Here is a 25,712-nt window from a genome sequence, read left to right as displayed (position 1 = left end):
ATTTAGAACATGCCTTTCTTACTTTGATTACACACCATGTCAGTATTCATTTCTGCTTTCCAGTAACAGCAAAAGAGGGGGAACAGAAATCAGACACACATTTTTTTTTCTAAGGATGGCCACCTGAAGGAGAATTTAGAGTAAATAGAAGTTGTACTAGCCTGTTATTCAAGGTCTGGTGATTTTGTTCCTTTATTTCTCTTTGTTTTTGTTTTTCCAAATCAGAAGATCGGGATAAACAACCTGTTAGGTAAGCCTTTTTAAGGATAAGAGAATTGATTAGGTCAGATATTGATCAAGTTACTTAGAAGATTTGCTTTGTATTTAGAATACCCCTAACACATGACACCTGAGCTAGAGCAGAGGAAGTTTAATTGTTTCCACACCAAAGTCCTAGTTTTTTTTTCACAGAGGAGTCACACTGAGCATTAATTGATCAAGCTGATAAAATCAAGACTAATCTTTATATGTTCTATGTCATGCAGATTAAAACTGCCTGTCCTGTAACTTGTCATTCTTCAAAATTTGAATTTTATTTAGGGAGATAAAAATAGTGTGTCTTTGTGGACCCAACTTAGACCCCAGTGGTTAGACGCCATCGGTCCACCCTTGAACCCTGGATCCCAGACATAGAAACGACATAGTTCTTCACAACAGCTACAGGAAACAAATCCCATCCGGACATCTTTAATACTGCTGGGACACCAACAAGTGCCAGCTCTAATATGATATCCTGACAACGAGGAAATGGGAACAACTTGCCCTAAGAGCAGGTTATCCTACCTTACCAGCTAACGATAAGACAAAAATCAGAAGACTTGTCACCCTTTGGTCAGTCCAAAAGCCAAGATCGCGATTTACAGATGACTGGCTGATAGTACCATGACTATCTGTATGTATCCTGGAACCAATAAAAAAGCCCTAGTCTAGGGTTTGAGCTACAACCTGCACAACAACCATGATCTCCAGTTCCAAAGGTCTGGCTGAGACAATTGCAACGGAATGGATCTTCTGGAAACACAACGAAAGACGCTATCCTAAATTCCATCCAAGGATCAACGCAAAGACCAAGACCACCAACCACAGAAGACGGATTAAAATGACACTGAGGGAACAGAACTTCTAGAACCACAAAGAAAGACTTCATCATAAGTTCCGCTGCTGGACCTGTGCAGATACTGAGATCTCTAGATACAGAGGTCTGATTTTATCACCCAGGACAGAGCAGAAGTCTTCCAAACACTACGAAAACACCAAGGGGAGAGTAAATGAACCTGAACGAGTCTATAGTTAATCCCATGACAATATACTCCAAGGGTGGAGAAACCCCGTATCTCTTAGGCCAAGAGAATTCCTTTACGAATGACCCCAATATTTACTGTGCCTGTGCAGGAGGGGGAAAAAAAGGCAAAAAGAACAAAACATTTTTTATTTTTATTTATTTATTTATTTATTTACCTATCTACTTTTTGTCGATTTCTTTGTTTTGGTGTGGTTATTGAAGTTGTTGTCTCCATTTATATTTATTTTTTTCTTCTTTTCTTTTCTTTCTTTATGTGCTCTGCCATGTTTTTTATCTCAAGACCATGGCTTTTTTGTGATGCTTATCTTTATTGCTGGAGTGCTCACTGGATATTTTATTTGACACTTCTTTTTGTACTGTTGGGGTGTTTCATCTCTTTTTCCCCTTCGTCTCTCAAACCGATGATGAGAGCCTATTCCGCCCATTTTCAGCATATTTGATTTTTACCCCAGTTTATTACTTTTCTCTTCTTCAAACAAAACCACATAACTTGAACTAGCTAGTCCTGCTCCCAGTTAGAGGGGGAAATAAGGGAGGCACCAAGACCAAACAGGTGTAAGACTACTAAGTAGTAAGCTAGGTACAGAGGGGACCACATATTCTAGTAGCCCCGGGGGTGAGGGAGGAGGATATGGGAGGTAGGACGAGAACGGAGGTGTAGACAAATTTGTAGATTGTAGGTGTAGATTTGTAGACAAATCAGTGATGGGAATCCCCCTGATTTTATGTAATTATGTACCTAAAATATTATTGTCAACAATATGTAAGCCACTATGATCAAAATAAAAATTATATTAAAAAATAGTGTGCCTTCTATACTAGCAAAATGCCACTTTCCAACTTCCAGGTACCTGTGTCCAAACATTGGTCAACCCCTTTTCTGATGTGTCACCTTGATCTTTATTACTGATATCCATTCAAATTGTTTTTTTTTTCTAGCTGACAGTGAACGAGCCATTGAAATTCCTTTTCCTGTTGCTGGGTGACTGCAAATGTTTTTAAAACATGTCCTATAAATGCAGCAACTTACATGCCTGCCTTTGGTTGGCTGGGAATTCTGTGTGGTACTGGTGCTTGAGGTTGGCAGAAGAGTGACAGGTGGGAATAGCTATGCAAATAGATTCCAGGCCTTATGTTCCACTGGAGAGGAAAACTATTTCAAGGTTGAGTGACAACTATAACATAGCCTGTTAAAAGAAAAATAAATCTCCCAGAATCTACATTGAGGCATCAGAATAACAGTACAAGATTACTGCAGGAAACAAAACAAAATAAAACAAAACAAAACCAGAGAATGAAATAGCCAACTCAAGGTTGCCTTACTCTCATACCCTACTTTTCATTGTTGGGTTAGCAGATTTACCTGTACAGAATAACACGGATGCTTCTGCATGTCTTTTATAGTTATATATTGAAACATTTTAAAGTCGAATCTTATCTATCCAGGGAAACAAATTTTAACAATGTCAAGGTGGCTATTAACTTTTTTTTCCTTCTCTCCAGTGTCCCCTCTTTCACCTTCTTCCCCTGACCTTTAGGTCCAAAATTCCAGCATCCTCCAGGGATGTGATCAATGTCAGCAACAGCTCTGGCTGCATTTTATCTTCCTCTGTCCACTTAAAATATTTGCATCCTGGTGGGAGGATAAAGCAGAGTCTTGTCTAAACAGCTTTGGGATTCTCCTTGCAGTTAGAAAGAGCTGTTTGGATACAAGTAACTGCTTTTACTAACACTGGGTTAACTGTTCATATACAAATCTGCCAAAGAGCCTCTAGGAAAGAATGTCCTTCTATTAATTGAATTCTAATGAGGCCAGCAAGTAGATTAGCAATAGAGTTATTTTACTGAGAGCTTCGAGCACTGTATATAGGGATGCTTGGTTTATTTGGTCTCCTTAACTCTCCACTGTGGTTCAAATTAAATCACAAAGAAGTGAATTCTCTAGAAGGATCCTGTGGGTTATTGGTTGATACAGGTGAAGGAAGCTTTTCTGATTATATATTAGATTCTCTAGTGTTTAGCATATTAGAAGGATGCTGTTAATTGATCCTATGAGGCAGCTCTCAATGAAAAGAGACTGGGACAATTAAATTAGCCCTTCCCTGGAAATTATATTTATTTACTTTATAACATTTATTTGAAATTTGAAGGCCAAATCAAGGTAACCATTAGATTAGCTATGAAAATAATTTAGGAGAAAACAATAGTAATTTAAAGACATAATATAATTTTATTTTGAACGATAAAATTTAGCCAAATTATCTGAGAAACCATTTCAGCAGGCAGATCACTAGTGAATGTCACCCAGAGAACTTAAATTATAAAATTGTGACAATATGACAGAGCCTGTTGTGAGCATTTCCCCATGTGAGCCCTTAGGAGATGTGTGCTTCTCATGAGAGGTCATGGAGAGGATTGATAACGACTGACAGTCATTCACTAAGAATTACATGCATGTACCTCATTTCTTAAGGACAGTTGTGTCCACCCCATACTACTGTTCTCTTTTTATAGGAGAACATATCCTCTCCTAATCGTGTCACCACTTACAAACTGACATAGTCTCTGACCACACCTTCGCCACACTTGATTGATCTAGGTGTGGGCACTTGACCCAGGTTGCACAAGTTAGAAAACTTCTCTAAACAGGAAGTTGCGAATAGGTCTTTCTAGAGGAAGTTGCCAAAATCAATGAGCTTGAGCTTCTTAGGCCATGATAAAGATCCCGTATACCCTTTTGTAAGAAAAGTCTGGCTGTGAGGAGCACGGGCTAGAAGGAGATGCTGTTTTGACCTGAGGAGCCATCTGCAGGAATGCTTTAGATTTAAAGAAAGAAAAAAATGTCTGCTATAGTCTGCAAACACGGACTCTGGAAATAAAGTTTTTGACTTTACAGGTGCACATTCAATGAGGCATGTTTTCCTTTAGATACACACTGGAGTTCCCTTTGTAACCCTTCCTGGGATTATGTTTTTGTGGAGAGGAACTGTGGCTTTGAATCTATATAGAGCTATTAAGGAGGGTTTTTTTTTTTTTACCTAGAACCTTGGCCACAATGCCATCTTGCCTTCTCATCTGAGAATTACTTTGTAGTGGGAGAAAGAACTCCTATAGAGAGAAGGCTTTATCACAGGTCAAGGTTGACAGAGACATTCCTAACAACAACATGCTTAGACCTTTGTGTTTTAAATGGGTTATCAAAATAATCAGTTCTAGAACATGATTCTCAGAGAACCAGAGGAAAGCTGACTTTGAGATCACAGATGGTTTAAAAGATACTTTGGGTAGAAGCATAAATCCTCCAAGATCACCCAAGGAGGGAAATTCCTGTGATTCCTCTCTCTACTCTTTCTTCTTTGAAGTCTAAAGGTTTTTTGCTGGTGGTAAGGGAAAGAGTACAAAGTAGTCTTTCTTGAAACCAAACAACAGTGGTTCATAGTTGTCTGGAAAATTAAAAGTCAGTGCTGAGGATGGACACCTATTCCTACAGAAATCACAAGCTTGGGGGTAGGAGCGATAGCACCAAGTGTAGGGCATTTGCCTTGCACATGCCAACCTGGGTTTGATTCCCAGTATCCTATATAATTCCCCAAGCCTTACAGGAGTGATTTCTGAGTGCAGAGCCATGAGTAACTTCTTAGCACTGCTGGGTGTGACCCCAAAACCAAATAAAATAGAATAAAATAAAAAGAAAGAAAAAAAATCATGAGCTTGGTCTTCATAGAACTTTCCTGTCTCTGGAAAAATGTGAGAGAATGATCATTTATGTATGTAATCCAATCTAGAAGGGAGAAAGGTAAGGAAAGATATGCATCTTTTATATATATATATATATATATAAAGAGAGAGTACACTCCATGGTAGAATCGTTTAGCTCAAGGATTGTTTGGATTGTTCTTTGTGGAGGGCTTTTAGATTCCACAGACCTGTCCCTTGAAATAGATACTCCAAATTGTTGCTAGTAGGGAAAACCCCATTGCTACCACTTAACAAACCATGTCACCTTAAGAACAAACAAGCAAACAGGATCACATTCAGGCTGAGGGTCCTGTGGACATTAATGAGCAACTGAACCATTGAAAACTTAAGGTCGGGGCCGGGCGGTGGCGCTAAAGGTAAGGTGCCTGCCTTGCCTGCGCTAGCCTTGGACGGACCGCTGTTCGATCCCCCGGTGTCCCATATGGTCCCCCAAGCCAGGAGCAACTTCTGAGCACATAGCCAGGAGTAACCCCTGAGCGTTACCGGGTGTGGCCCAAAAACCAAAAAAAAAAAAAAAAAGAAAAAGAAAAAGAAAAAAAGAAAACTTAAGGTCAAGGCCATGGGCTTACATCAAAAACTTAATGTCAGGCCATGGACTTACATCGAAAACGTAAGGTCAGGGCCATGTCAGGACAAGAATTTAACACAAAAGTGTTACTCCATGTCACTTTTTAAAGGGACTATGACAAAATCAGCATGTCCACTTCTATTTCAATTTCTTGGTTGAATATTCTAATGAACTGGGCATTTCTTTTATCTATAAAATAAGGAGAAAGTCATAGTTGGAATGTTTCTGGAAGGTTAAACAGGTTAATACAAGACAAGCACAGAGCATAGAACTGGCCCATGATAATATGGAAAATGTTTAATGACAGAGTATCAAAATGCTAGGCAGGTTGAGCATATATTGTGTAAGGGAGTTCAGGGAGAATATCAGCTGCAGGTACCAGGTCTCCACAATGGGGCCTCTCTTTGATTCATACACTGGGAAAGAGCCTCTGTTGAAAGGGCTCAGCTAGTTTCCAATGAAATAAGAGCTATGGCAGACTTTGGATCAGCAAAAATTCTGCAGCGAGAATAGCACAATTCTTAGTGGCTAGCAGTACTTAAGGTAGATAATGACTGGGATCATGTTACCTTACAGTAAGCCCAGAAAATGTATTTTAAAGTCCAGCCACCTGTAGATGCCTGACAACAGCCTAGTGTTTAAGTCCTTTTATTCCTGGACAGCTTGAAGAAAGAAGTCTGTTCATTTTGGCAAATTCTCACTGATCTCAGTTACAGCAAGATTGAAAGAAGTACCTGTAAAAGCTGCATCTTAGAGGGACAACTCTGAGACCAGTTAGCTGCATGATCCCAGCTGGTAGGATTCAGGGTGGGGAAAAGTAAACTCTCTTTTGATTTCGAATCTTTTCTACTTTGTATCTGGTAAAAAGAATCCTACCAGAGTGTCCTTTTACTGTAACAGATGCTTCAAATTTTATTAAGGTTATTCCTTGCTCATATCCAAATTCTATTTAGTCCTAGTTAAATGACTCACTGGAGACCTCACTCTGTATTTAAGGACTGTCTTAGAATGTTTTCTGGATTATTTTTGCTCATAATGCTGAATTTAACTTCTGGGTTTCATGTATGTGTTAAGCCTAAAGATAGCCAAGTCCCGCATAGCTATTGTATCACAAGCTATGGATAGTCTGAAGCTATGCATTCATTGCATCTAGAAAGAGTAAAAGCCTTCACAACAGTTCCTGTTCTATAGCCAGGCCACATTCCTGGAAAGGGGAAGAAAAATCGCCTTTAATGGCTGCGCCTGCTCTGGTAATGAAAGGAATGCGTTTGCAGGATTAAACTACAGACACACAGTCGGCTGGGCTTGAGTCTTGCCGCATGCATACTGCAGCACACAATAATAAAAATAATTCATGGCACATCTGCCCTGCTGACCTCCACAGTCCTAGCACACTACCTCATCCGCCCCCTCCCTTGCCACCCACTCACTGGCTGGCTCCTCCATATCGGGGAGAAACCAAGCTGCTTTGTTCATCTGGCTGAACCAGCGTGGAGATTTCCCATCCTTCCACCTTAAACCTGAGCAAATGAATAAGCTTCCTGTGTCACAAACATATTCTAGGTCATGCACATGCACAAACATTATTATATCTTGAGATTACTTTTAGATGACTGCCTTTTGGGTTTTAGCCATTTTCCTAGAAATCTGGCTCAGCCAGTCTTTACATGGAGCAAGGATGGCACCCAGTGGCCAAAGAGCTACATCTCAGAGCTTGATTTCTCAGTCTTCATTTGCTTCTTTGGAGGTGACAAATCCTCACAGGATCTTTTTTCAATTCCGAAACACTTGGCTATTTCTTTAAACTAAGGTGCACACACATGTGCACATATACACATTAAAAGATAATATGCAGAGACTAATCCTTAAAATATATGTCTTGGGTTTTGTCAAAGATCAACCTATGTCAGATATTGTTTTTAATAATATCCCCTGCATCATGCATTACTCTAGGAGATATTATACAAATACAAACCCAGTCTCACATTCTTTTTTACTTTATATCTTTCTACAAATATTCTTTGGTTCATGACTTCCCATACCTTAATCATAAGATTTTTATCTCCTGCCAAGTGTGTTATCGTTAAACTAATGCTCACAGTCCTATAGCCTTGTTATCTTTCTTACAAGGTAGTTGGCGGTCTGGAGAGTACAGGATAATGAAACAGAGCTGCTCTTTTTCCTTTGAGTTTTCCAGATGTCGAGAGATTTTTATCCAGCTAGATAGCCAATCAGCCTCTCAGAGAGATAGTGAAGATGTCAGGATAATGGATCATACACCCTCTTGAAAAGAATGATGCAATATCTCTACAATGTTGACTGCTTAAAGCAGGCAAGACGTCACACACTGATACAACCTAGGAGCAAGTACCAAACGACATCTATATTGACTGCTCACAGAGGACCATGAAAAGGCAGTTTAAGTTTTTATGTGAAGTTCATGCAAAATTATGTTTTTCTCAGTTATTAACACCATTCACATTTTTTTCTTAGGCCTTCAAATTATGAAAAGTAAAAAAACAACAAAAGAATGGTTCCAAGAATAATAGTTGAATCAAAAGAAATGATTTCAGGATAAAATTCTATGATCTTGCTTACATTTTCTTAGCTGTCTACCTGATGAGAATTTGTCTTCAAAGTCAAAAACTATAATTTGGGGAGGCAAAAGAAACCAAATACACATACTTTTTTTTTTTTTTGCAACTACTGGTTGCCTTAAGTGTAAAATGCAGACTTCTCTGAAGTCAGCTATCACCAAGAGTTTGTGAGACTCAGGTGATAGAGTGAATGAGAAATATTAAAGTTTTAATATTAAATAAATTATTATTTAAACATATTTAGGTTGTGTTAATACTTAGTTTTTATATCGAGATGAAGACTCTTAGCTTGTGTAAAATAGTTATCTTCCTCATGAGTATTACTTATTACGTTCTACTTCAAATATAATATAATGAGCTCTGAAAACCTTTTATAAGACATAATTAAATCAAGACAAGCCAAATCTTCTACCAAATACCCAAATTCTTAAACAGTTCAGATTTAAAGCTTTGTGTATTCAGAAATTACAAGGACCCCCAAGATGGTCTGTCAACTTTATACTGCTCTATGTTTATTTTCCCTTCCCTCCTAGAGATAAATTTTATAGGCTCATAAAATTAAAGCATTTTATAGCTGGAAATGGCTTTGTTTTGCGGATGAGAAAACTTGAGACCTAGAAATTTTAAAAGAACCAAGAGGATCTGGTGGCTGCTTTGTCTACTCTCATGTATGCTGTATCTTGTCTCACTGTGTCCTTGTTCTTACAAAGACTGTGCAAAGGGGTGGCTATGGCCACTGAGCAAGTAAGAAATCCTTAGGTCAGACATTTCCTCCTAACCTTATATTTCACAAGGTCTCTTGGGACCAGAAGAATTATGATTCATGTACATTTTAAAGATTTCAGATGGATCCATTTCCAACAGAAGAAAAAAAATGATGAATGACCAAAGCAGTACATAACTTGAAGAATAGGCAGAAGGGACAGAGTATAGGATCCTTCAAATCACAAAGGAAAAACATTAAAAAAAAAGATAGACATTTAAGACATTTTGTCAGCAAGAGAGTTGTTGTAGAAGGACCCATGAATAAAAATTGTACTTAATATAAAAGCAATTGCTGAATTGGTAAGAATTAAAGACATGCACCTTCACCCACAGCAGGGAAGGAGAGGCAGTGTCATTGCCAAGGTGTCCAGAGAATATATCCTAAACAAGGAAATTAATCTTTTCATATTAATATAGTTCAGGAAGTCCAAGGAACAAAAAGCTGAGGACTTAAAACAAGAGATTAAGACAGAATGCACCCTGACTTCTTTGTCCCTGTTTCAAAATTCTCCTTGCATATTACAACTTCACCTGCCTTCAAAATTGCAAAAAGGTCAAGGAGTGTGTTTCCTTGGTAGAAATTTCTCCAGCATTAAAAGCATAGCTTCAGCTGATGTAAGAGATATAGACATGATACAAGTAAGGGTTGTTCCTTGAAAATGCTTCAAGTTTAAGCAGGCTATATAAAGGGTTCAGAGAAATTGAGATCACAGTTTAGAAACTGGTATGCACAACACTTTGGCCTGAAGGACAGTTACAATGACCTTGGAGAGGTCCCAACTAAGAAGTCAGGTAGTCAGGAAATTCAATAGGTATAGAGAAGTCTTGTTATGGCAGTAAACACTGCAGAGAGCAGAGAGTGGACTGGCAGAATCCATGGGAAGGATGGGGATGTGGGAGCAGGGAAACAAACTGGACAAAACAAAACAAAAAAACAAAAACAAAAAACAGATATTAGAATTTAGATCAACTTTAATTTCCAAATAAGAATCCAAAATGATGCTTTTTCTGTGGGAGCCAACCCAGAGACACCAAGGATCATAATCTCTCCAGGACCCACACCCTAGGAGCGCTGCTGCTCTGCTTCACTCCGCAGCCGCGCTTACCTTTTAACCCCTGAACCCCACTTCTCCACATTGTAAAAAAGCAATTTACAACCTTAACAATGGGGAAATTTTGCAGTACATCCCCATGTTAAAGAATCAAGATGGCTGCTCTGATAATCAGAAAAGTATCAAAAAGTACCAAAAAAGTACTCAAATAAGATGTTTAGAGTAGCATTATGGAAGATGTTCAGGGAGCTCAAAAAAACATCGATAGACTTGACTGGAGCACAAGTAAGCATCAAGAGGATTTGACGACTGAAATTAGAAATTGCACACTGAAATAACAGGTCTGAAAAACTTGGCTCATGAATTGAAAACCTCAATGGAAAACCTCTCCACTGGAGTAATGCCAGCTGCAAACAAAGTCAGTGAGCCAGAGGATGAGATCCAGAAAAACTCCATACAACAGAAGAGATTGGAAGAGAACTTTAAAGCAAATTATCAGACAATGTCTAAACTACTCAAAGATTGTGGACCGATAAAAACAGAAGTCTTTGAGGAACTCAACAGAAACAACATAGGAATCAATGAAGTCCAGAAACCCAGAACAAAAATAATAAGAGGAGTTGGAGGAAGAGTCAGAACAGGAAGAGGAGGAAGAAGAATTTTAAGAAGCATAAGGCGAAGAAGTGTAAGAAAAATAAGGCAAAGAAGAGTAAGAATAAGGCAAAGAGGAATAAGAAGAATAGTGTTAAAAATAAGAAGAAGAAGAGTGGAAGATGAAAAGGATAAGAAGAGGGCAAAGAATAGTAAGAAAAGAAGAAAAAGAAAGGGAGGAAAAGGAGAAGAAAAAGAAGAGGAGGAAGAGGAGAAAGTGGAAGAAGGAAAAGAAGAGAAGAAAAAGACAGAAAAAGAGAAAGAAGGGAAAGAAGAGGAAGAAAAAATGAAGAAGAGGAGAAAAAGAAAAGGAAGAAGTAGAAGAGGAGGAGGAATAAGAAAAAAAGAAGAGGAGGAAGAAGAATAAGAGAAAGAAGAAGAGGAGAAAGGAAGAAGAGTCTACAGCCACATCACACTGAATGTGCCCGATCTCGTCTGATCTCAGAAAGAGGAAGAAGAAAAAGAAGAGGAAACAAAAAAGAAGAAAATGGATTGAAGATTTATTTTTAATCTATTTTCTTATAATAGTGTCTTTGTTTAAACACCATGATTATAACATGTTTGTAGTTGGGTTTCAGTTAAAAAAATAAAAATAAATACAGTTGGGGTAGAGGGAGGACATCATTGGTGGTGGGAATGCCCTTGATTTATTGTCAGTATGTACTTTAAATATTACTGTGAAATATTTGTAATAAAAAAAAAGAATCCAAAATGATGAGTTCTAGACATTTCTAGAAAATGCTGAACTTTGTGAGAAGAAAACAGATGTCTCAGAAAAAAAAAAAACATGGAACTAGCAGCTACATTCAGGAGCAGTGGGATCATAGTCTGGCAGGAGAGTTCTGCAGAGCAAGCACCTAAAGAAGGAGAATGAGATGTCTCGGACTGCTCTACAGGGTTTCAAGGTGATGGGCTGGCGTGTTCTGAAGTGGGAATGTAGGAGAACTTAGTTGGGGATGTGGTGGGTAAGGACTCAAAGGGGATGGTATGAGCGGAGGATGATTGGGAAATTCAGGACATTGGTGCCTAAAATTGTGCCAGGGGGAAGGGACAGGTGTTGGACATTGTACAATTGAAACTCCATCATGAGAAACTTTGAAACTATGCAATTATTTTATGATGATTTAATAAAAAAATTTTTATTAAAAAAATAAGAGGATGGTTCAGTTAGATCCATCATTACCATCAAGGGGAGGCGGAGAGGGACCCCACCATTTTAATGGTCTAGCCAGGCCATCATCACAGAGAGGAGGCACCTTCTCTGGATTTCACCTGTAGTGACAGATGTCACTAAGCAGAGCAAAGCGAAAAAGCAGAGAGAGTGAAACAGGTCCTGAGGCCTAGCATTCAGGACAGTCACTGTCAAGGGTCCCTATTCTCTCTAGACCACCTGTTTCCCTGACCTGAGAATGCAGTGAAATCTCAGCCTTGAATCTTGTCCCCATCCCATTTCCTTCCCTCTTCAGGCCTTTCAGTGGCCTTTCAAAGGTGTTGAGCAGGGACAGAGCAATAATGAAGCATGTTTTGAGTTGCAAGTGGCCAACCTGGATCCCATCTCTGGCACCCCTATGTTATCCAGACCTCCAGAAGTTATTGCTGAGTGCAGAGAGCCAGGGGCAACCCCCGAGTACTGCCAAGCATGGCTCAAAAAATACCAGAAAAATTAAGTGTAGCAAGACTGGAGGGGAGCACAGAGGTGTGGAGACCCGCCCCCCCCCAGGCTGCTCCTTCCTCCTGGGGCAGCTGACTATACACCACAGAAAGGTTGGAGATAGTGCCCTGTTCTTTCCAAGGAGAAAGACTAATGCACAATGATACTGATGAGGTCTGAAGGGTACTGAGGGTAATGCAGGAAGCATTTTGGTTGGGGAAGGGGATTTATAGGAGTTCCATGGGGAGCTGGACTCCACCCGCTTCTTCAGTGTAGGAAAGACCAGCCTGAGCCCACAACCTTGCTTCTCTATCCCCTGCCCGCTGGTACTCCAGAATGACTAAGTACACCCATCTTTTTTCCTGATGTGGTCTTTGATTGGGACACAATTCACAGCCAGACTGCCACAGGAAAGCACGGACATTTGAACACAGGCGCCCCGTATTTATGGATGTGTCCTGATGGCCGCCTAAGGAGCAGAAGATGCCCTTCGTGGGGCTGACTCAGCGGTTTCCCTGCACTCAATTTCCTGCTGAAGCTTTAATAACTTTCCCTGACCAAAAAAAAAAAAGAAAAAAGAAAAAAAAAGACTCAACTCAGAAATTAAACTCAGCATATTTAAAGTCAAAATAAGACCCTGCAGTAAGTGATGGAGAGAGGAGGTAAGGTTAGGAGGTGGTACTTGTGGGTGTACCTATTTAAGACCCTAGACCCACCCATTTCGGGGAGGGGTCTTGGAAACCGGATAGTAGGTGTAACTTTACCTGCGAGCCCCTCCCATTCCTGGGAGGGGTCTGGGAAAAGGTAGATAAGGCATGGACCAAGGGAATTCGGCTTTTTGGCTCTTTGCCCGTTCTGCGCTGCTGGGCGCTCTGGCTTTTGGGTTTCTGTGTTCTGGTCTTTGACCAGCATGGAGCCCAAAGGGAAGATGGCTGAAAGGAGTTTAGATGCAGGGCCAAGAATAACTAGTGCTTAAAAGGTTATGAGATAGGCCACACACATGTGGTGAATAGGGCATGAATAAAGTTAATGCTTCCTGAAGCCTGCCTGTGAGTGAGTCTTGATTACGCCGATTACCTGGGCCTGGAATTCGCCAGCTGGATGGGGATGAAGCCACGTGGCTGGGGCCTAAGCACAAAGGCCTCCATCCATCGCCATCCAGCACCATCGTTATTTATTTAATACTACATCTGATCCATCGCCATCCAGCCCCATCGCTAATTATTTCATGCTACAGTACTCAGATGTTGTTTCTGTTGCTTGAGGTCCACTTAGCAAAAAAGCTGTGAAGGGGAAAGGCATTGCTTGCTGGGATTTCCAAAGGCAGCTGCAAGGGCTGAGCTATAGATGGAAAGAAGAGAAAGCACGACTCCTCTTCTAGAATCCAGGTTCAGAGGCACAGACAAGCTGTGGGAAAAACCTGGAGCCACTGTCACTCAGTACCTCAAGGCCTTGTCAGCTGCAGCTGGTTGGAATAAGTGCCGTAGAGTTTATCGCTGTTGACATAGCTAGCGCCTTTGTCTGCTGCAAGAATTCCCTGCAAGGACTCGGTTTTTCCTGGCTGCAGAAACCTAATGGCCTTAGCAAGGACCAACATGGGGAGAAGCATCAAGAGGGAAAGGCGCGCCCTCTAGAGGCTCAACTACTAAAGGGCACCTTAGTGATGGCGTTTAGCTACGTAGTTAAGTGGGAGGTCTACTAGGCTCCGTGCACAGGCACCTGAGGAAAGGAAATATGAGACAGACACTTCCGATTGGCACACCCATAGAGGTGGCTCAGGGGTCAGCCACTTATATAACATTTCCTGGCTTTTTAATATAGTAATTGCATAGGTCAAATGTGTCTCCTTACAATTGGAGGTAGGGTTTAGCATGTTCTCACAAAAGCTTGAGAATCTGTCTTTGATGAGCACATTCTCATTATTGCATGCGAAGGACACAAGGACTACCGATTTGTTTTAGAAACTTTTCCATACGCAAGAGATAGTGCAAACTCACACACCCAATTTGAGTTATTGAAGTTTAATGAGTAAGGCAGTTAAATAGAGCTGTAAAAGAGTTCATCTCTGATTGCAGTCATAACCCAGGAGGTTTGAAACTGAAAGAAGTGATTATAGAAGGTGGCCATATAACACGAGAATGTCCATGAATTGGTTTTAATTGGTAAACTGGTATCTATAGTGATAGCTGCTTGGTCTGTCCACCACACTGGAATCTAAGAAAATGCATAAAATTACAGGAGCATATAATTGGTATACTAAACCCATTTTCTTATGCTATCACAGCTGGCATCTTTGGGTTATTAAAAGCCCTTAAACCAGTCATCTTCAAAGAGATCTAATTGACAATATGGTCTTTATAACTTTTTTCCTGTTAGCAAGGCAGAAGAGATATAAACAGGCACTAAATTCTGCACACATTTTCTGGGCACATGGAATATTAGTAAATGTTAATGAGGATAAAAACCATTCTTCAAATTCAGCTTCCTTCATTCAATGCCCAGGGCAACTAACCCATAAAGGATAAATTATTAACATAATAACCAGAACCAGACTTTTAAGAAGTGAGTTCACTAATTCAGGCAGCTTTGTAATCTTCTATGCACAGGTAGCCCAACTAGAGAGTAGTTTTCAAGACATAAATGATATATCAGAACTATTGAGAATACACTTAGTTCTTACATCCTTGGATGAAGAATTTTCCATTGTTCACCTACTTACTCTGGCTGGCTATGCAGGGGATGCATCTAAAGAGAGTTTCATATCTTAACCATCATTTCTCCACTTACCACTGCCCTCCGTAATACTTTTCCAAACAAGGAAAACAGGATTAACAGAGACATCAAATCCAACCAAACCAAACTACAGGCACTCTCCCATTCCTATGGTATGCTAAGACAGGGAAAGAAATGATAGTACATGGAGGATTGGAAAATGGGATGATAAAATGAAGATGAATAGTATGGTTTAATATAAGAGATTAAACTTTAGTACAGATTTTTAAACATAAAATCTGTTTCTTTTTAAAGAGTTCCCACATTTATTTGGTTAACTACCTCCACCCTGTTTTTCATACATAGAAATTACTCAGTTATTATGTGGAAATCTACCTTATTTAATTGAACAGAGACCAACTCTCATATCTCACTGAAGGTACAACTGAAGGTACAACTGCACCCCTGGATTGTTCCAGTATCAACAACTTTGGAAAAAAACTACTTTAGATCATATGATTGAAAAGTCCAAATGTTGATGTATTGAGTTTTGATACTAGTGCACATCACTATTCTATATATTATGGGATTTCTGTCTCTCCTGCTTACTTCTTTGAGTCCTCACTGTGTATATTACTGGTCTAAAAATGTGACATTCAGCCTATATTGGGTCTTTCTTCCATGCTGGCTGTCACACTGGAGGAGGATCTTCTGCCTCTAGCCCAGACACCACTTCCTCTCAGAAGACTGCTGTGTTCTGTTGTGTGTGGTTGACATTCTGGATTCCTTGAGCATTCAGGGCCATTTGCAGCATTAAAACCACCGCCTAGGCTTTTCATACAATTGTGTTCTCAGCTGAGACCATATATTCAAGAGGCAACCATCATACTGTACTTGGAATCATTCATCTAGATCAGTGGACTCAGTTTAGACTAGATAGGGTGCTGGACTCAGAAGTCCTCTTGGTCTCCCATTAGCCCTCTAGAAGGGTCTGATTCCTAAATCTAGTGAAGCCTGGGAGCATGCAGTGTATCCATTGAACACAAGTATTTGATATCACTCTCCTCAGCACTCATTGACGAAATGCTTTTCTTCAACTGTGGCTTACTTACCTAATCACTGATCAATTGTCTGGTTGTAGATGGGTCTATTTTAATTCCACGAGAATCAACTGATTCTAGTTACATATTTAAATCACTGCTCATGAACATAAATATATACATATGTAAATCTTTATATACTGAGATTTTCTATTGTATCCTGGAGCTTGGATCATACTTCTAATTCTATATTCAGGGGTCACGTCTGGTGATGCTTGGTGGATATACGTGGTGCAATCACACTCATTTGTAGAATATAAAATAAAAGAGAGTATGGTAATAATAGCCAAAGAAAGTAGATATGAGGGACAGAAGGAAGAATCCATGGAAGGAAGATTGTCACAAATAGTGGGGGAAGTGCAGTTAGGGCAGAGAAGAAACTGTTATGCCAATCAGAGTTGGAAATGGTCACTCTGGACAGGAATTGCATGTTTAAAAAATTCAGTAACAACATTGCAAATCACAGAGTCTAAAAGAAAAAAAAAGGAAGAGAGAGATAGAGAGATAGAGATAGAGAAGAAAAATGTACCACGGAGGCAGGAAGTGGAGAGGATAAGGGGGAGAGGAGGTGAGGGAAACTGGGGGCATTGGGCATTAGGGACAGGAATTGTGCATTGGTAAAGGGTGTTGGACATTTTAGGACTGAAATTCACTCATGAACAACTTTATAACTCATGGTAGTTCAATTAAATAATTTATTTTAAAAAATAAATAAAAATGGAAAAATTCCATAGCTGTCTACTCATCAACAGTATTGTCCAAGAGTTGGGCTTATTTCTTTGTTTAGAAGGAAACTCCCATTGCCCTAAAATTTACTATGCTTTTCTATTATTAGCTCATAAACATACTGAAAATATGAAGCATTTAAATTTGAGAACAAAGGGTTATTTCATCTTAAAATTATCAAGACTATTGCATAACAGATTTATTCCAAATTTTACCCTGAAAGATATTAGTGAGTTTCTTATTACAATGTAATTGAGATATAATACATAATTTTAAACTAATGACTTTTTTTTCGAGATATAAAGCAAATAAAACATTACAATAATTGGAAGCTGATGTCTTCTAACTGCAACAATGACACTAAAATGTAGAGTGCTCAAAATAACCCTGCACAGGGACAGGAAAGATAGCATAAAAGAGAGGGCACTTGTCTTACACATAGTTAACTGAGGTTCAATCCCTGGCATCCCATCAGAATGATCTCTGAGCCAGGAGTAAGCCATGAGCACAATTTGGTATTGTGCTCAAAACCAACTAAACAATGACCTATATATATATATATATATATATATATATATATATATATATATATATATAGCTTCCCCAAAGCTCTCATATATAAAATACTTGCTTCTACAAAAATAACTGGAACTTTGGGGTCTCCTTCCTATCATTTCTAGTTGCTCTTCTGATCTGAATTATCAGTTGAGCTCCTTAAATTATTTTAATCCTGGATTACACCCCAACCATTCACCTTATGCCACTATCAACATACTCTTTCTTAACAGTTTCCTCACCCTGCTCTGAACTTGAGATTTCCTCTGTTTCTTTTTTTAGTGGGACTCAATTCTAATAATCTAACTCTATTACCAGCCCCAAAGATTTCTGCAGTATTTTCCTAGGAAGAGTACTAAATGCCAATAGATTCTTAGAAGACTATCAAGTGTTATTACATACAAACATTATAGTACTTTTGACTGTGGTAGTTTATTTGATAAATTCTCTAGACTTCTGTAAAAACTTAGAAAGCAGGCACCAAAACTTTCAAAAGGGAGAAAAATTAGATCACCAATGCTTAATGCTTTACCATGGACGATCAGAAGAGCAGAAAAAGGAAAAAGAATTTCAGCTGTATTTAAAGGAGTGGTAGTTGCTAAGGCAAAAATAATATGTCATACTCATGCACAGATACATTGGACCCCAGCATTAGAAGAGCTGTAAAGCATGGTGATTAAGAACTACAGTTATGAGGTCAGATTGTTCAGCTGTACTTTTACATCTGTTTTATCTTGGCCTCTCTACTCAATATATCTGTGTATATGCTACTGGTATACATAGTATACATGTAAGTATACTAATTTAGTATATTCATCTGGTAAAGTCATACTTTATAGGATTATGAGAACCAAGTGAATTGATAGAAGTAAAATGCACAATAAAGTACCTTCTCATAATGATGCATATTATTTGAACCATTATTTGCAATAATGGAGCAAATACAAATAGTAAGAATTTGGTAAATTGTTTTCCTTTTTTTTTGGGGGGGGGCACACCTGTTTGATGCTCAGGGATTACTCCTGGCTATGCACTCAGAAATTGCTCCTGGCTTGGGGGGACCATATGGAATGCCAGGGGATCAAACCGCAGTCCAACCTAGGCTAGTGCTTGCAAGGCGACACCTTACCTCTAGCACTACCATTCTGGCCCCGATAAATTTTTTTTTTTTTATCTCTTGCTTAAGATGAAAATAGCCTTGAAGATTTTCAGTGAACAATGAACATTCAATGCCAAAACTGATTTTCATTATATCACACAGATCCCCTCCCCTCCATCCTATTTACTTTACCAATGGGAAGAAATAAGTACTCAAGCATTTAAATTTTTATGAAGGGTATATATTAGTCCTCTCATTCCCTTTAAAATGAAAATACCAAACAAATCATTGCCTCGATTTTTGCACTCAGGACCCATGAGCACCCTCTACTTTTGTAGAGGCCAGTGACAAAGAACTGGGAAGTTATGTGTAGTTTCATTTCATTCACTATGATAGATACCAGGGGCCAGCCAGATAAATGGTACAGTGACTAGGACATATGCTTTGCAAGTAGCTGATCCAGGTTTGAGACTTGATACCATATATGGTCCCTTGAGCCCCACCAGGACTGATTCCTAAGCAAATTTCTAAGCAAACTCTGAGCACCACCAGGTGTGGCCCCAAAATCTTAAGGATAACAAAATGATGGAAACCATTTTCTCCCTTACCTTGAACTTGTCAACTTCAGCTTTTGAACAGGTTGCATGGTATGACAGCACCTGATTCACAAGGAAAAGAAAAAAACTTCAATAACCAAGTATGACTGTTTTCTGACTTAAATTTAAGCTTTGCTGGAGCCAGGGAGAAAGTTGAATGGCTTAGAACACTTATCTGGCATGGAGAGTTCCTGAGTTTAATTCCTGCTACTTTATGATGACCCAAGCACTGCTGAGTGATCCGGATGGCATACTCAGGTACAACTAATGTAGCCTCAGTGGTTTTCAGCATCTTTATGCCTGAGCATCACCATATGGCTGAATTCTAGTGTAGAAGTGCCAGACTTGCACAGTCAAGACAAATATTTCTAGGGGTAGTTTCTAGGTCCCCCTAGCACATCTTGAGAGGGTAGAGCTTTATTTACTCCCTCAATAAGGTTTTGCTCAAGTATGTCTTCTTGATATATGGTTATAGTTTTAATGTATGACAAAATTCTAATACAACTAATCTCCTTTGCAGTTACAGTGGGTCCTATTACAATACTAAAAAGGTGGAAGCACAGGTTAAAGGCTGAGTATTTTATAACCTATTTAAGAAAATGCATTTATGTGCATACATATAGTTAATAAATAAATATGTAGATGGTTTTTATGAAGGGGACCCAATGAGACTTATCCTTTGAAATGTTCAGAAACATAAATAAGCAACCAGCAGTTATTGTGAGTGCCTTCTGAATGTGGTGTGTGTTGGGAATGTGTGTCCTATGGTTGACGTAGGTTGCTTGCTTCCACATCGTCTATTCTTATTTGTCTGCTTTTATGTCAATCAGCTTATACTCCTTGGTAAGAGGATGCATTTCCCTATCCTGTTAACAGTAGGTGTAGCAGGCTGCTAGAAAGCAGGAGGACATGCCTGACACACATGAGTCTTTAAACTCTACGCCGGGGTTCTGTCCTCTCTTTTTTCTTCATCTCATGATGGACAAGGTCCTGTTTCTAAGTTCGGGTCCCCAAGTGAAGAAACACTGCATGGAGCTAGAGCCAGCTCTCAGTGAATAACCTACCATGCAGACAAGAAACCAATCTTTGTGCTTTGCTACCACACTACAACTTACTGATACAGAGTCCACAGTCAAGAAAACAATTCTTAGGCTGCCCAAAGCTACGGGTGGTATGTGGCATGGCTATATTCTCTAACACTGTTGTGGTCAATGAAAAATAAGTGGGACTGTAGGGGCTTTCACTCCCCATTCCTTATTGGGAAACAGCTCGAAGACATGAAGCACAACAGTGACAATGTGGTTACAGCCTTGAGTAGGAGTGATGGCTTAAGAAGAGAGCAGATAGGGAAGAAGATATGAGCCACCCCAGACTTCTTAGTAAATGGGACCAATAAACACACTGGGGCTGGAGCGATAGATAACACAGCAGGTAGGGCATTTGCCTTTCACGTGGCCATCCCAGGTTTGATCTCAGCATCCAATATGGTCCTTTGAGCACTGTCAGAGTGATTCCTGAATGCATAGCCAGGAAAAGTACTGTTAGGTATGGCCCTAAAACAAAAACCAAGAAAAATAACCTCCTCAGGTAAACACACATTTGTGTAAATTCCTATTAATAAATTAGGAGGCATATAGACATATATATATACACACACACCATTTACCCACGTATCATATTTACACTTTATGCTTTATGCTGTCATCCATAGCTCATGCAAATGGTCATATAAATAAGTCTATAAATAGTCTGGAAAATGTTAACTTCCTCTTCACCTACCAACTGTAAGGAATTATAGGGTATATTTACTCTGAAAAGCAAAGAAACTTATTTGATTCTTTTAAACTTTCTTGGGTACTTTGGTGGTGGTAGTGAAGGTACAGTAACTTTGCACAGCAAAATCATAAATATTAGCACTATTGTAACCATGTTACCTAAAATTAAACATAAATAAACAGCATTTCCCACATCTAACTAATGGCAGAATTCTTTTAAAAGATACATAATCAAGCAACTTTCTAGTTAGTAGAATATCAATATCTAGTAACAATCCATAGTCTATGATCAAGAATTTGAAGGAAATTTGACCCAATCTGCTATAAGTTTGAGAAAGAGAAGATGGATGGGTCCATGGGTGTCAAAATGCAGCCTTCAGGGCCTAAATGCCATGCCTTCTCCTAAGAGCCAGTTTGTGAGAGTTTTGGGCCAGTGTCTATTTTGTAGCCTCACTTGTAAAGTTGCAGTGTATCAGGGTTATCACTTAAAATGAAGCACAGAACCCATTTTCCACTCTATTTAATTAGAAAAATGTATAAAAATTTTTAGAAAAATGACTTAATTAGAAATATATACATATATTTACAATAAACCACTTTCTGAAACTTAGCAGAAGTATAGTAAAACTTCTCTGTATTTATCAAACAAAATGAAGTTAGATTACAAATCGCAATATTACTATATTGCATGGTTCCTTCAAAAATTGGCTTTCTATTCGGCAATATCTTCTCTTTCATAGCAAACATTATATTCACTTTTTTTCCTACCCCATAGTTATTTTTTAACATTTTTACTTCAGTTTTGGGAGAAGTGATCATTATTAAGTAACTTGAAAAAAATAGAGCTAAATACTGGAGCACAGGTGGTAACACACTAGGACAGATGTCATTCACAGCCACTCATTAGGTGAGCTGACCGCATGGCAGTCACAGTGCTTACAACACAGCAGTCTAATTGCTTCAGCCAACTCTCTGGAGTACAAATAGAAATGACCCAATGGCCTTGTGTTTAATTTACTTTTAATTCTACATAGTCTTGGGGACATAAATTCAATGATCTCCAATATAATCAAAGGCAGACAACGTTATATGGGGAAATAAAAGTGAAATGTAGTTATTAGTAACCACCAATTTTCTTCTGGGAAAATTCTGTAGGTATGTATTTCATACAGTTCCTAGTAATATTAAATGTAGCTCTCTCTTTTTTCTCTCTTTATATATATAATTTAAATGTGGCGATATATGTATAGAAAACAGTAGGCACAAACTTTTATATTTGTTATGCTAAAATTTAGTTACAATACTACCATTTTTTAGCAAAGTATTATGAATCTTCATTGTCATGATTTTAATAGATGTTTTCAATCTAAAATTACATTTTGTTCTTTAGAGTCTGTTTATAATGGTAAATTTTAATTTGAATATCTTTAGGATTTCTTTACTTCTGACAGGTCCTTTTTTGTAGATTTTTATATTCAAAAATTCTCTTTGTTTTAAAGTAAAAAAAAGCCAGATTGGGGAGTGTTAGGGACCCTTGGGTCATTGGTGGAGGGGCACATAACGGGTGGCAGGACTAGAGTTGGGAAATTATGTGCCTGATAGCCTATTGTCACAAATCTGTAAATCACTGAATGGAATTTTTAAAAGCTCTTTTTTTGGGGGGTGGGGGTGAGAGGAAAACACCTGGCTGTGCTCAGGGTTAACTCCTACTCTGAATCACTCCAAGCAGGCTCAGGGGACTTCAGATTCCTTCAAGGAATGCCAAGGATCAAACCTGGGGTGGTGGGGCTGGAGAGATAGCACAGCAGTAGAGTGTTTTCTTTGCATAGGGCCGACCGGGAAGGGTCCCAGTTCTATTCCCGGCATCCCATATGGTCCCCTAGCCTGCCAGGGGCGATTTCTGAGTGCAGAGTTAGGAATAATCCCTGAGCACCACTAGGTGTGATCCAACAACCAATAAATAAATAAAGTTAAAAAAGAACTTGGGATGTTTTGTGCGTGGGGAGGGGGGTGCGAGTTGCAAGGCAAGCGACCTACCCACTGTAGTGTTGCTCTAGCTGCAGAAATAACAATTTTTTAAAAATCCTTCAAACGTCAAGATGAAATTCAAATCTCCACCACCAGATGGTGCTTATCCATGCACTTGGTATCAAACTCACTGCCTTCTCCCCTTATTTGAACTCTTCCCACTTCCTTTTTTTTTTAAACATTGACCCTACCTTTATTGAATCAGTAAAGCAAAAATAAATAAATATTAAGGCATTTGTCTTCCTTAATCTACTACCTATTGCTTATTATTGAGTTGCAGGCTCTAGGGATGGTATGCTGGAGTGTGTGTGTGTGTGTGTGTGTGTGTGTGTGTGTGTGTTTGTGTGTGTGTGTTAGAACTAATTTCTCTATTAGATATATGCTTTATTATTATCATCCAGTTTCTGACTTGATTATCAATTTTTTATTTTTTTACGAATTTTTTAATGAACATAATTTAAAAGTTTTATTTTTTAGTTTTTAGGTCACACTTGTTTGTGTTCGGGGTTTATTCCTGGCTCTGAGCTCAGTGATTATTCCTGGAGTGATTACAGCGATGTTATGGGAAGCCAGTGTACAAGGCAAGCATCCTACCCACTGTATTGTCACTCTGGATCTCCAATAAAGGTAAGTTTTAAGTTTGATCAAGTGTCATTATTTTTCAATGTTGAAAATTGTTTCACACGTTCTTTCCAAGAAATGTTACCTTCCTTCAAGTTGTAAATATATCTTGAGATGTCTTCTGAAAACTAAACTTCTAAACATATATATTTCTATGGAGATAATTCCTGGCAATGTGGGGTGCTTCAAGGGACCACGAGATATAGAGTATCAAACCCAGGGCTTCACACATGCAATGCATTTGTTCTATCCTTAAAAACTATAAGTTTCATCTTTCCTGTTGATAACTAAATTTAAGTTTGCACATGGTATGAGATGAAGGCATTACTTAAATAAATTCTTAATTTACTTTTTTATCTTAGAAAAATAAATTGCCAAATGACCCTTAAAGTTTTCTGACCCCAAAATTCCCACCAAAGACCTTTTAGAACTAATTCTGAATTATAAGCCTCTCTGCTAGATATTTTATTAAATACAAAGGAACTTTTTTTTTTTTGGTTTTTTGGGTCACACCCGGCGGTGCTCAGGGGTTACTCCTGGCTTCTCAGAAATAGCTCCTGGCAGGTACGGGGGACCATATGGGACACCGGGATTCGAACCAACCACCTTTGGTCCTGGATCGGCTGCTTGCAAGGCAAACGCCGCTGTGCTATCTCTCCGGGCCCGGAACTTTTTTTTTTTTGGTCTAATTCTACAAAGCTTTGTCTTATACTTTTTGAATATACTTTGTTCTCAGAGTTTTCATTTATTTGCTGGGGAATAGTGAGAGACATGGATTTCTCTCTTGGGCAGTCAGGCACTGATTCATGCATGGAGCATGGCCATGAGAACCAACAGAATCTGTAGCCCTGTTATGGAATAGTGGTTCAGAATTTCCATGAAGCGATTATAACTAGACAAATACCAAAGAGTCCTTGGCTTAGTCCCTGACTTCTTGTCATTGAGAAGCTGTGATCTACAAAAGCCACATAGGACTTTACTTCATCAATAGTGGTCACTGATTATGTCCCCTTTCTCCTCACACTATCTCTATTCCTTTCTGTAACCCCATTTCACTGAAATGGTTTCATAGTTTCTCATATTTGGAATTCCAATATATCTATAGAAAAATTGCCTTTTATAGTAGTTTTGAAGCCTGGTAATCACATTTACATTTAATAAAAAGTATCCATATAATAAGTGATGATTGGTTCTACCTCTATGGAAAGAACAGTATGGATATTCCTCAGAAAAGTAAGACTAAAGCTGCCAAAGGATCCATTAACTCTCCACATTTTGGAATCTATCCCAAGTGTAAAAACATTCATTCTAAAAAACATAGGTGGTACTTAGCACAATTACTAAGCTAGGGACTCTAAGTCTAACTATAGATGAGAGAATAATGAAAGTGTGATCTTTATATACAACCTAAGTACAGAGATTATTTTTGGCTTTGTGCTCAGGAGTGACCTTTGGCAGTACCACTGTATTATATGCAGTGCATGGATTGAATCAGAGTTAGCTGCGTGCAAGGTAAACATCTTAACCCCTGCAATATCTTTTCAGCCCTTTACATTCTTTTATCTAGAAAAGCTACAAAATATTTTGACACGAGTATTTTTAGTAGTATCAAGTTACCTTGTTTTTCTGAGATCTAAGACAAGTCTATGGATACTACTGAGAGAAATATAACAAAATCAATTCCTCATTACTTTTATCATACCCAAAATTCAAAGAGAACCAGTATCATTATTTATTTATATTATAGAGAATAAATTATAAATCTATTATAATCTGATACATTGTAATATATTATATTTTATATTATAATATTTTATATTTATAATATATACTACAATAAGGTACAGCAACACAACAGCAAATTTCTATAGCTAAAAATAAAGCCTAGCATATTAAAGAATTATACTTTCACAACTACTATTGCCAAATCCAATACCATATTATATTAATTTTATAGGCATTATCCAAATGATATATTTTATATTAAGAATTGAGTCTATTTTTGACATAACTTTGGGTACAAAAAAATTTTTTTGTTTTTTTTTTTTTGGCCACACCTGGCAGTGCTCATGGGTTACTCCTGGCTCTACGCTCAGAAATCACTCCTGGCAGGCTCAGGGGACCATATGGAATGCTGGGATTAGAACCACCGTC

At 38.6% G+C, this 25,712-nt stretch overlaps 1 protein-coding gene across 1 annotated transcript in view; it reads right to left on the bottom strand.

The window, feature by feature from the left end:
- PDE11A (phosphodiesterase 11A) overlaps window positions 1-25,712 on the bottom strand; it is a 431,148-nt gene that overhangs the window by 131,908 nt on the left and 273,528 nt on the right. The window contains exon 10 of the mRNA XM_049773400.1: window positions 19,147-19,197. Coding sequence (XP_049629357.1) covers window positions 19,147-19,197 — 51 coding nt within the window. The remainder of the gene's footprint in view (window positions 1-19,146; window positions 19,198-25,712) is intronic.

This window comes from Suncus etruscus, chromosome 5 (genome assembly GCF_024139225.1).
Source record: "Suncus etruscus isolate mSunEtr1 chromosome 5, mSunEtr1.pri.cur, whole genome shotgun sequence".
Lineage (NCBI taxonomy): Eukaryota > Metazoa > Chordata > Mammalia > Eulipotyphla > Soricidae > Suncus > Suncus etruscus.
This window is presented reverse-complemented; position numbering and strand designations above follow the sequence as displayed.